This window comes from Sitodiplosis mosellana, unplaced genomic scaffold (genome assembly GCF_009176505.1).
Source record: "Sitodiplosis mosellana isolate CC-2019 unplaced genomic scaffold, AAFC_SMos_1.0 Smas_scaffold_1, whole genome shotgun sequence".
In the NCBI taxonomy this organism is placed as follows: domain Eukaryota; kingdom Metazoa; phylum Arthropoda; class Insecta; order Diptera; family Cecidomyiidae; genus Sitodiplosis; species Sitodiplosis mosellana.
Window position 1 is genome coordinate 9879514 of NW_022595244.1, and position 11890 is coordinate 9891403.

Consider the following 11890-nt stretch of genomic DNA (forward strand, 5'->3'; position numbering starts at 1 on the left):
TTGAAGGACCTTTGATTCATTGACAGGTGAAGTTCGATTGGAGCCAGGCACATATAACTATACGTTTCAATGCATGTTGCCACCGGAATTGCCGACATCCACCGAAGGCCGATATGGGCATGTACGTTACAACATTCGTGTTGTGCTCGATCGGTCGATGTGGCCAGATAAGAAATTCAAGGTTCCGTTCACCGTTATTAAGTCTTTGAATTTGAATGCAGATCCAAGGCTCAAAGTAATTAACTTCATTTTAATTTAAAAATTGATATTGATTTCTTTCAAGTGTTTTGAAATTTGAATGAAATGAATTGCATTGCCGCCGTGACTATACTAAAATTAGCCTACGGCAAATTAGCACTTCTTCATTTCAATTCTAAAATTATTGAATTCAGTATGCATATGTTTATCCATAGGATCCGCAAGTAGTTGAGAAAACAAGAAAATTCCATCCATGCTATGCATTGTGCTGCGTTTCAGATGCAATTTTTCTGAAAATTGTTGCACGCGCCAACATTGGCGGCTATACTCCGGGACAGGTTATTAATGTGGAAATTAATATAAATAATCAAAGCGATCTATCGATTCTTCAATTAACTGTGGAATTGATCAAAGTGAGAGATAAATCGCAATCCATTTCGTTAATTGAATACGAACTCAATGGGAAATTGTCATTTGCAGCAAATCACTTATTTCAAGCGTGCAAACGATGAACATCAAAAATGGGAATCTAAATTAATGGCTAAAAAATCGGCCGGCGGTTGCAGCGAACGCCAAGAAAAGACAATTGTTGTAAATGTTGATGTTCCACCAACACAGCCCACGGATACTTCAAGCAATCTTGTTCACGTCGAATATTTGATTCGTGTGAGTAATATTTTTCTCATGATTTTTATGAGTCATTCTAATTATGTTCAAAGCTTTCAATGCTTTTATTGGTTTCACCTAGGTGATTGCATCGACACCAATGTTCTGCAGTAAATTCAAACTCATTATGCCGGTCACGATTGGCACTCAACCCATTCAAGATGGTGGTATTGTGACACAAAATGTGTATTCTCGTGCAAGCAGTGCAATTTCGTCGGATAATGTGATTTTACAACAGCCATCGGTTGTTCGATTACCCGATGAGGACACCAGCCCCAAATTAACAGAATGGAATGGTAAGTAAATGCCGAAATGTGACGTAAAATGCATTCATCAATTTGTTTGTAGATCCACCAACGTATGCAGATGTGCTGCGTGCAAATGGTAAACATCCCGATGCCGAATATCCAAGCATCAAAATTGCAATTCCACCTGTGAAAATTAAATATATTCAGACTATCTCATGGAAAAGTAGCCGTCGGAGTGCACGTTCTGTTCACGTTACGTTAAGGCGTGCACATACAACTGCGTTAACGTAAAAGGAGTACAGCAATATATCGTGTTCTGTGATACAATATATCGCTGTACTCCTTTTACGTTAACGCAGTTGTATGTGTACGCCTTAACGTAACGTGAACAGAACGTGCACTCCGACGGCTACATTTCCATGAGATTGACCAGAATTTTTCTGGTCGTCCCACCGAATTGTTTTGAAACCAGAAAATTTTCACGTTTGATATTCACCAAAGATTTGGCCATGAAATTTATCTAAAGATTCATTGATTTTTGTGTCTTTTACAAAGCATTTTTTGAAAATTTTTATTCAAAACCACTGTGTGATATTTTTGTGTGAAACAAATAAATGAATTTTGCAAGAAAAAAAAATCAATCACCCATTTTTCTTTCAACTTATTCTGTTATTAATTTTTGTCGAATTTTACATATACACATGAATTGCATGCAATGAGAATAGTGTTATCAATCATCAATGTGCCACGTTGCAATGCAATTGTGTAATTAAACCAAGATTTTCAATTTTCAATTCTTATCAAATATCTCAATATCCGTTATATGTTTGGACATTTTTCTAGATGATTGGCCACGACGCCATTTTTCCATATCAATCTCACGTGCTAATTAACGATAATTGGGGCTTTTTAACAGAGCTTGCATATGTATTTCATTTTCATCAGTTTCAAAATGAATAAAATATTCGTTCCATTTACTGAATTCCACAAAAAATTGCAATGAACACGTTCATCATCAACATCGGCGCAATCCCTTTATCCAAATGTTCGATCCGATGTGCATCAGATATTTAAATTCACCATGCAATTCCAAACACGAACGTAATGATGCAAGTGCATTGTGATCGTGTGCAAAGGAATTCTCGTGTATTTGGAGTCACCCGCCATAGTGGAGCCATTGGCTGAAACCCAATATTTGGCGATTACAAAACAGGTGCATGGTGTATCTTTTCGACTGTATCATCGGACTAGTCTATTTTGATCAACATAACTGATACAACGGATTTTTTTCCATCGCTTTGAACAAAACAGAACTGTATACCAACGCTCTCTGAATAAACTGATAGCCGGATTGAAACCAATTCCAAGTGAAAAGTGTGAAGGAAAAAATGTCGATCACGTGTAAAATTGAGTTTGAGGACAATCCACAGAAAGTTTTTTGCGCTGGCGGATTATTACAGGGCACAGCAGAACTCAATTTCAAAATCGAAAATCCGTACGCTGTATTTATATTCGCATATATGTGGATTTGGATTTGCAAATTGGAAAGAGCAACGAAGACTGTGTCAAGGCAAAGAAGACTACCTGAATGATGTAACATGTTTTGTCGGTGGATTCAATAATGGTAATGGGTCGGTGTATTCGAAAATGACACCACTAATGTTGCAATTATAATTTAGCTGGTTCAATTGAATTACAACCGGGGACATACAAGTTTACCTTTGAGTTCACACTACCCCATCAATTGCCGTCGTCCATTGAAGGCGATTGTGGACATATCAGATATGTGGCAAAAGTCGTTTGCGATATGCCAATGTGGGTTGATAAGAAATTTGAGGAACCTTTCACCGTTATTCGTCCGACTGAATCCGACTGATGAATCCGATAACAGTGGAGTTTTCCAACTGAAATGACATATTATAACGCGAAAGTATTGAATAAACATTTCATACCTTCTTCATGCAATCTGTACTGTATTTTTACTTTTACGCCATACTCGTTGGTGGTGTATAAACAACTGAATATACTGGCTCAACACGATCAGATGGATTTTCTTTAGAATTTCCACTTCAAATGTCCACCCAATTCACGTTTCACTTTAACCTTACTAAATCTGTAAACATATTTTGAGTAGATACTTGTATTTTCAAATTGGATGGAAAGAAAAGGAAATTAGTTTCAAAAATAATTCTATACTATTTTGGTGGGATGGCATTGGCAATCCGTTGCCATTGTCAACAATTTAAATTCAAATGACAAGTCATAAGCGTGTGATTGCCATGACCTATATAATTTCAGAGGTGATATTTACATCAACAGATTTGCAACTTGAAGTAACATTGGTGTCCGAGGGGCAAATCACTTTAAAGTAATTTGTAATAGAGAAAGTAATTTACGTGTAAGAATCTCGATTACTTTTGAAAAGTAATCGAGATTTTTACACGTAAATCACGTGTGAAAAAATAGTAACTGAGCAGTCAGTTAACTAATTTGGGACAAAAATGACTTACTTTGATTGACATTTCAGTACAAAGTGTAGTGTAAGTCTATCATAGTTAACTGAAATCATTTGAAGTTACAAGTCAATCTAAGTTGCTTCATTTGGGACCAAGTGATTTTCTTAGAACAAAAATATAAATTCAATCAACTAAAGTCAACTGAAGTTATAGTCAGTCAGTCATTTCTTTTTCACACGGGTACTTTCTCGATTACTTTCTCTATTACAAATTACTTTAGAGTGATTCGCCCCTCGTTGGTGTCACATTGTGAAAAATTGACGAATCTCTGAATAAATTTCAGTATGACATATCTACTCAAAAAAAGTTCAACAAAATTTCAATTTGAGCATCAAAACAGCGTTTAATTCGTTCAGATGTTACCATTGCTCAATCTTTTCAACTATTGACCTATCACATATGCAGAGTACACTCGACGAGTGAACGTAATGAAAACAATTTTAATTACAATGTATAATAATGTGTATAGACTGTAGTTCATAACCATATTATATTCATGTGTATTATTTCGAATGCATATGAAATAGCCCATGTGTCTTTTTTAACTTGTTAGACTAACACAGACCGTTGAATCTATACTGCGTCATTGTACACAATATTTCTGGAAGTATTCATTATCTAGCCTCGATTTAGTTGAAATTCATTCGTTTAGCACTGCAGTTGATCTTTTTGAATACGGTAGTTCTCTGGAAACGTCATTTTCGGTTTTCTTCCTTCGAAATTAAAAATTTATGTGTTAATCAGTTAAGGTGCATTTGGATTTGTCCCAAATCGATAAATCTTTAGTTCATATTCAGACCTAGAATCCTTCATGAATTGCGGTAAAAGTAGATGCCAACTCAGTTCAGAGTGAAAGTGCACAAAGTCAGAAAAGATGCCGACCACTTGTGAAATTGAATTCGAAAACAATCCACTGAAAGTGGTCTATGCCGGCCAATTGTTGCGTGTTGCTTTGCGGTTGAATTTGACAAAACAAAAGAAGGTGCGCGGTGTTTATTTTCAATTATACGGCAGTGCGTGTGCCAGTTGGACTGAATATGAGTGGTTTGGTGGTTTGCACAGTAACCGTTGGAAAATATACAACGGAAACGAAGAATACTTGAATAAAGTATCGTATTTTGTTGGCCCAGTTGTCGGTGATGTATCGAGGAAAGCGGCTCGAATTTTGAGGAAATCAACACGTAAATTTAAACTAGCACCAGGCGCTTACAAATACAATTTCGAATGTACGTTACCACCTGATTTAGCAACGTCGATTGAAGCGAAACACGGTCACATTCGATATTTCGCTCGTTTTGTGGTCGATATCATATATCCATGCAGGAAAATATACGAAGTTCCATTCTTTGTCATAAGGCCGTTCGATTTAAATCTGAATCCAATATTACGAGTAAATGATTCAAAAGAATTGTAATCGATTCCGTGCATTTTGAAATAATTACCTTCGTTATTTTCAGAGTCCAATCATTGCTGAAAGCACTGAAAAGTATCCAATGAAAATTGTCGTTCGGACGCCGGTTCGAGCCTTCGCTCCCGGCCAAATGATCAATGTGGAAATCTACGTGAATAATCAAAGCAAACAATCGATTGCTGAACTCTCAATTGAATTAATTAGAGTAAGAAGTGTACGAATGGGTTTGAATTTGAATCTTATTTGGAATAATGTTTTTCTTTTTCATTTTCAGGGTATCACCTATTGTCAATCGAAAAACAGTAATATTCGCAAATTGGAAAGAATATCTATAGTGAGGACAAAAACACAGGGCTGTGAAAAATATCAAGATCGAACATTTTTGGTTGATATCCCTGTGCCACCAATTCCACCAACTGATTTTTCGACGAGTAACATCGTGAAAGTTAGATATTGCATGCGGGTAAGTTGTTGTCATAAACAAACTAAGCAGTAGACACAAGGATATATGTTATGGTTTATAAGGATTATAAGATTTATGTAGCCGGAACATTTGCTCAACATCTTTCACAGATTGTTGGGTTCATTGATTCAATGTTGTGCCATCACGAAGATCCTACACTTGAATTCCCAATCACAATTGGCACCTATCCGATTCGAGATGATATGAAAATTAACAATAACGATTTGTATTCGAAATGGGACGATGAGCTTGAAATTAACGGTAAAATCACTTGAATATTCACGTTTTTATTTTGTATTCTTCTCCTATCACAACAATATGTTTCATGTAACGATTAATATGAATCATTTTTAATTGATATGGTATTTTATTTCCTTTGCTCTTCAAGATCAACCAACCTACGAAGAAACTTTGGAAGCGTACGGCGCCACAGATGATAATTTTCGACCAAAGTATCCAATGTTCAAACATGCAACTTCATATTCATATAGAAATACCATAGAGTCCACGATATTATAAAATCGACCGTGTCTTTGTGCCAATGCAAAGTAGAACTCTGTAATACAGAGTCTGTATTGCGCATTTGATAAATGAATCAACCCAAAAAATACATTGTTGTTATTTTCATTCAAAATTCATTTGAATTGATGTAATTATTCTCTTCGTTTAATTTTGAACTGCGTATTACATAATTATATGATTAAAGCAAAACCGTTAATGAGAATGGTAATGGTGTTTCTTCATGCGTAAAGTGTATAAAACTCTTGTTGACCTATGGGCTGTCATCAGTCCAGTTTAATTTGTCCAACATTAAAGTTAATTGTTATTTTTGCTTTCATAAACTCACTCTGAATCAAGTTTTTGGCTTTCTCAATATTAATTCAAGTTGCCCATATTTTGGACTGATTGACAATTTGATTGAATTTTGTTTTTGAAAGTTGCCTTTTTTCTATCATTTCGAAGTGAAAATGTGCCAAACATCAAACACTTGTGAAATTGAATTTGAAAACAATCCGATGCGGGTGTTTTTTTCCGGCCAACTAATGCGTGGAACAGTGCAGTTGAATCTGATCAAACAGAAGAAAGTTCGACGAATTTATATTCACTTGTATGGCGGAGCGTATGCAAGTTGGACTGAATATGCTTGCAACGATTTTGGATTGCACAATTGGTACAGTGATCATCGGAAAACGTTTAGCGGCAAAGAAGTGTACTTGAATGATGGCAAATATTTTGTGGGTGCACCCGAAAATGATCCATCGTATAACGAAAAGCAACCGTTGAGAAAATGGCAACGCGTTTTTAAAATGGCACCAGGTATTCATGACTACATGTTTGAATTTAGATTACCATCTGGTTTGGCAACATCGATTGAGGGCAAGCATGGCCATATCAGATACCTTGCGCTTTTCGTCATCGACGCAATTTATCCCGAGAAAAAGAAGATCCTACACATACCATTTACGGTTATAAAACCGTTTGATTTGAATACTGATCCAGTGTACAGAGTAACGTTTTTGAATGAAAATAATTTGAATATTTCATCTGTTATTACTTCTTGAGTAAATTTTTCCGACCTTTTATACCTAGAATCCAATAAGAGCTGAATACACGGCAAAGTATCCAATGGAAATTGTTGTTCGAGCACCAGTTCAAGCATTCACTCCTGGTCAGATAATTAATGCGCAAATTGTTGTTAACAATCACAGCGATAAGTCAATCGTTAGATTTTCCGTTGAGTTGATAAGAGTAGGAGATTTACATTTATATTGAGATATACTCAGGAAAAGGCTGAATTGAAATAATGTTGAATATTTTTCATTTAATTTAAGGAAATCATCTATTACAAACATGCCAACAGTAACCGCTACAAATCAGAGAAAACATCAATGATTAAAGCGAAAACAGAAGGATGTAAGAGATATGAGAATGAAACCATTTTTGTAAACATTCCGATTCCTCCAATTCCACCAACGGATCTTTTGACAAGTAATATTGTTAAAGTGAGATATTGGATGCGTGTAAGTCCTATGACTAATAGCTATTAGTCATAGCTGTAGCTATTACCTATTTTAACACTTGATTTGCTGAATTGAAATCACTTGGTTTAAACTGTTCACAGTTTGTCGGTTCCATTGATTCAATTTTCCACAGTAATCCAATACTTGATTTACCAATCACAATTGGAACGTATCCAATTCAAGATGATTCATTCGAATTGAGTAATCAAAATAACGATGCAACAACAGCCAATTCAAGTTCAAACAATGAGTCAGTGACCTTCGCAAATAACGGTGAATTGCGTTTGAATTCTTTTTTTATATCATTAATTCCACTAATTAATAATAATTAATCAAATTGATAATTTTTCTTAAAGATCTAATTAAAAATCCACTATCTTATGAAGAAACATTGGCTGTTTATGGTGCAGTTTTCAATCGGGTCAGGCCAAAGTATCTAATGTTCAAACGTGAAACATATTACTCCACAAGAAATTAAGCAATGGAATCGCAATTATTTCATTTGTTTGGTACTAGACACACGTATCTCACAATAAACACGTATCTCATTGTGAATTGATGCTTTTCATTCATTAAAACACTGGGTATTATTGTATAAGAGATCAAATATATATTTACAAATGTCAGTAGTCTAACATGAACAGTAACACGTTGTACTTTTTTTGAGAATGAATAAAGAGATTCATTTAGAGGTTTGAATTGTTAGGCTGATAAAAGTGAGTTCATTTAAATCATTCAAATACTTGTGTTTTATTGATTTGTGCCTAAAATCATTCATACGCAATAATAGCTGATAATTCTGAACGTTTTTCGCTAACGTCTCCATGAAAAGAAAATAAACGCATTCGCGTGAAAATGAAATTGCAAAACTACGCCGCATCTAAATTTGTTTTTTAAAGTAAACGCAGGCGGAAAAATGTTCCACAGATATACCATGCATTGTGTTTTACATTTGCGCACAAGACACGTTGCGCATTCACAAAAGCGGTGCTGATTTTGTGATACTTTACCGTACGGAGCGCTTTGATCTGCCAAATGTCGATAGTTAACTTTATTCTACAGAAAAATGAGTTATTTTTACTATTTCGCTACCTCTCTTTATAAAACACGTGCCGTTTGAAAATGAAATAAATTGACTCTGATTGATTTGTTTAGAGAAAAATTTCACAAAAAAAACCTTTCTTATCAATTGAATTCATCCATTTTTATCGGTATCAAAAAGCGATGTTGCTGTGCAATGGGTATTGTTGAGTTTGCACTTCGTGAAATGAATCACAATCCATATTTAAAGTTTAGGAAAGTATGTAGAACGGCGCATGCAACTAGAAAAAAAGGTGTTGAACATTGAAGAATTGGAAATTTTCCATTAGTGGGTATAATATAGAATGCCATCTTCTTATCTTTCGTTACAAAATAATGAAAATAATGCGGATATGATCGTTTATGCTGGATAACGGTGTGTTGGTTACGATCGTATTTGAATTGATGTTGACCGTGTATTATATTTTCATATGTTTCATTCACTCAAAACTGACATAAAAATAAATGGATTCGGTTAAAAATTATCGTTTTTTTCGACGAGTAAATGATCGTTTTTATTGTTTTCATCACGTTTTTCGCGCACATCTCGCCTAGATCCATCATGAGAGACAGATGTGACAATTTGTTTACACAGCAAAATGAGAGCCGACGTTTTTCGATACGATTCGGACATCGGATTACGATTGACGCGACACATTCACATATATGTATGAAACGGACCTATTCACGATCACCATTCCAATATATTTCACTCTTTTAAGGCGCTTCGTCGTTGCTACATGCAAGGCTTAAGAACCTCTCACTCTCTTGTTCGACGGCTAGTCCGTATCGTCGTCAGTGCGGTTTATTTTGGTGAACATCGAAGTCAGATTGTGTTGTGATTTATCTAATTATAAAATCGTCAAATAAAGTTGAACAAAACGTCAAATGATGCAACGAAAGCCAGTCAACAGAAAAATGAGAGTGAACATTCGATCGAAACAAATAGCTTCAAGTCAGTTTTAAATGTCTTACTATGTCAACGGTACAGTTTGTTGTTCTTTTGTTTTTCTATTTTACTATTTTGCTGATTGATTGAACGCATTTATATTTTTGCTATTTTTAGAATTAAAAATTTTCAAGAAATTATCATTATAAAAAGAAAACGTGCAATTTGAGGTGAAAGTGTCAAAGTGAAAAGAAATTACAAAAGCAAAATGCCAACCACTTGTCAAATTAATTTTGAAAACAATCCACAAAAAGTGGTTTATTCGGGCGAAAATGTTCATGGAACCGTGCAATTGAATTTGGCAGAAGAAGTAAATGTTCGCGGCATTTATATTCATTTATATGGAGGAGCGTACACACATTGGCGTGAACGATTCAAATTCTACAAAACACATACTGGCAACGAAGACTACTTAAATCAACGAACATATTTTGCGGGTGGAACAAACGGTAGTGTGTTATGCATATATTATGTCAAATGGACTTTTTGGTTTCGTTCTAATTAAAATGTGAATGTTGTTTCGAATGATAGGAGAGGTTCGATTGACGCGTGGTGTATATAACTACGATTTTGAATGTAAGCTGCCATCTGACTTGCCAACATCGTTAGAAGGCAAATTTGGATACATCCGGTACACTGCTCTTGTGGTGATCGACAACAAAAGATCGCCCGAAAAAACATTCAGAGAACCGTTCACAGTCATACGGGAAATCGACTTAAATAACAATCTAGGGCTACGGGTAATTTATTGTGCATGTGTGGTCTATGCGACGATTAAATTCAAAGTTCAAAGTTTAATTTTAAACGATCTTTTCTCTCTCTCTCTCATAGAGTCGAATAATCATCGATAGTAGAAAACCGTATCGTCGATCGATACTATTGTTTTGCTGGTGTCCCGATGCCATCAAAATCCTCGTTCGAACAACGGTAAACATAGACGAAATTATAATGAGTGGCTTGCAAAAGCCGATTTCCAGTGTTTTAGTTGCAATTTAGCAAAAGGAAGAAATGATAATTTTGCTGTGCAATGATCTCAAATCGATCTCATTTTGTAGGTTGGCGGTTACGCTCCCGGACAAATGATCAATTTGGACATGATTGTAGACAATCAATCAGCTGTACCAATTTCAAAGTTTACGGTGCATTTACTCAAAGTACGCACGGAACAATGTTTCACAAAGGAATTTTTATTGATTTTGGTTTGTCTATTTTAGCAAGTCACCTACTTTAAAACACCCAATTCAAAGTATTCGACAAATGAAATTCGACGAATTGAAACATCAACTATAAATAAACAGGATGCATGCGGAATCGACAGATATATGAACAAAATAATTCTTGTAAATCTTGAAGTGCCGCCGTCTCCTCCGACTGATTTCTCAAGCAGCATCATTTCAGTCGAACATTTGATTCGCGTGAGTGACTGACATTTTCAAATTTTATGAAACTAGTGTTTCGCACTTAATTGCACTCGTTTCAATTCATTCCGTGTTTTTTGTTTCTTGATATGTTTTACCAAATGCACTCTCAATTGCGTGAGTGAATTCGTACAGATTATCGGTGTAACGCCATGTTGTCGGAAAAATGTTCGTATTGATATCCCAATCATCATCGGCACATCTCCAATACGGGAAAACATAAAGGCAGACGTAGCCAAACAAAATATGACCTCATTTGCACATTCAAATCGAAATGGTGCATCCACTTCATTTGCAATTAACGGTAAACGTGTTGGCGTTTTTTCGCTTTATTTATTATCTGAACTTTATTTCATCGTAATGAAAATTGTGATATATTTCATTGCAGATACACCAATATACGAAGACGAAACCCATCAAGGAAAAGGAAAAGGTGGCAAAAATGCATTTCGACCGAAATATCCAGTGTTTAAGAGCGCTACATTTTATTCCAGTAGGAGCTCGCCGCAGTAATGAAAGCGAATTATTTTTAAAATTACCGAGAAAAAAATGAAGAAAAAAGTAATCCGAAATAAATGAATGAAAAAGATCACTAAACTAGTACGATTAGTATTTGAAAATGTTGGTTAAAAATAGTATTCCTCCATCGACGCAGACGTATGTATAACTCATGCTCTTCGACGGTGCGTTCAACCTATTCCGAAAAAAACGCACAGTTAGATTGATGATCTCACTTCAGTAGTGCTATTGAGCGTAGTAGCAAAGTTTGACTTAGGCGCGACGCAACATATCGTCTGCCTTCACCATTGAAATTTGCCTGTTGGTTTGCATAAGTGGATGCGTTGTTTATTCACGTCCAAATCTGATGTAAACATTCATGCCGTTTGCCGCATCGAACACATAAACATTGAACATGCTGA

The 11890-nt window shown here is 35.4% G+C and overlaps 3 protein-coding genes across 4 annotated transcripts; all 3 read left to right on the plus strand.

Moving 5' to 3' along the window:
• The first annotated feature begins 4404 nt into the window (after nucleotides 1–4404).
• LOC129568506 (arrestin domain-containing protein 17-like) lies at nucleotides 4405–6180 on the plus strand. The gene is made up of 5 exons (XM_055446489.1): nucleotides 4405–5018; nucleotides 5086–5244; nucleotides 5314–5502; nucleotides 5613–5763; nucleotides 5891–6180. Exons 1-5 carry the CDS (start codon nucleotides 4503–4505, stop codon nucleotides 6019–6021), a joined length of 1146 nt encoding a protein of 381 aa, XP_055302464.1. The 5' UTR covers nucleotides 4405–4502; the 3' UTR covers nucleotides 6022–6180.
• A 1211-nt stretch (nucleotides 6181–7391) lies between these two features.
• Nucleotides 7392–8140, plus strand: LOC129579111 (uncharacterized). The gene is made up of 3 exons (XM_055468777.1): nucleotides 7392–7523; nucleotides 7625–7796; nucleotides 7880–8140. The coding sequence occupies exons 1-3, from the start codon at nucleotides 7392–7394 to the stop codon at nucleotides 7999–8001; spliced, it is 426 nt and encodes a 141-aa protein (XP_055324752.1). The 3' UTR covers nucleotides 8002–8140.
• Nucleotides 8141–9312: 1172 nt separating this feature from the next.
• LOC129565396 (arrestin domain-containing protein 17-like) lies at nucleotides 9313–11557 on the plus strand. 2 transcript variants are annotated; one of them, XM_055440261.1, is made up of 8 exons: nucleotides 9313–9588; nucleotides 9670–10001; nucleotides 10084–10292; nucleotides 10384–10479; nucleotides 10608–10706; nucleotides 10767–10967; nucleotides 11106–11274; nucleotides 11359–11557. In XM_055440261.1, the coding sequence occupies exons 2-8, from the start codon at nucleotides 9761–9763 to the stop codon at nucleotides 11481–11483; spliced, it is 1140 nt and encodes a 379-aa protein (XP_055296236.1). In that variant the 5' UTR covers nucleotides 9313–9588; nucleotides 9670–9760; the 3' UTR covers nucleotides 11484–11557. The 2 variants fall into 2 exon arrangements, with proteins under 2 accessions (XP_055296236.1, XP_055296246.1); XM_055440271.1 differs by having other exon boundaries at nucleotides 9313–10001.
• Nucleotides 11558–11890: the final 333 nt, after the last annotated feature.

Excerpts from the sequence above, each read along its gene's own strand:
- LOC129568506 (XM_055446489.1), top strand. The coding sequence starts at position 4,503 with ATGCCGACCACTTGTGAAATTGAATTCGAAAACAATCCACTGAAAGTG. Across the intron at positions 5,503-5,612 it reads AAGTTAGATATTGCATGCGG|ATTGTTGGGTTCATTGATTC; the intron begins GTAAGTTGTTGT and ends CATCTTTCACAG. Across the intron at positions 5,764-5,890 it reads CGATGAGCTTGAAATTAACG|ATCAACCAACCTACGAAGAA; the intron begins GTAAAATCACTT and ends TTGCTCTTCAAG.
- LOC129565396 (XM_055440271.1), top strand. The coding sequence starts at position 9,761 with ATGCCAACCACTTGTCAAATTAATTTTGAAAACAATCCACAAAAAGTG. Across the intron at positions 10,293-10,383 it reads ATAACAATCTAGGGCTACGG|AGTCGAATAATCATCGATAG; the intron begins GTAATTTATTGT and ends TCTCTCTCATAG. Across the intron at positions 10,480-10,607 it reads AAATCCTCGTTCGAACAACG|GTTGGCGGTTACGCTCCCGG; the intron begins GTAAACATAGAC and ends CTCATTTTGTAG.
- LOC129579111 (XM_055468777.1), top strand. The coding sequence starts at position 7,392 with ATGATTAAAGCGAAAACAGAAGGATGTAAGAGATATGAGAATGAAACC. Across the intron at positions 7,524-7,624 it reads AAGTGAGATATTGGATGCGT|TTTGTCGGTTCCATTGATTC; the intron begins GTAAGTCCTATG and ends AACTGTTCACAG. Across the intron at positions 7,797-7,879 it reads AGTGACCTTCGCAAATAACG|ATCTAATTAAAAATCCACTA; the intron begins GTGAATTGCGTT and ends TTTTTCTTAAAG.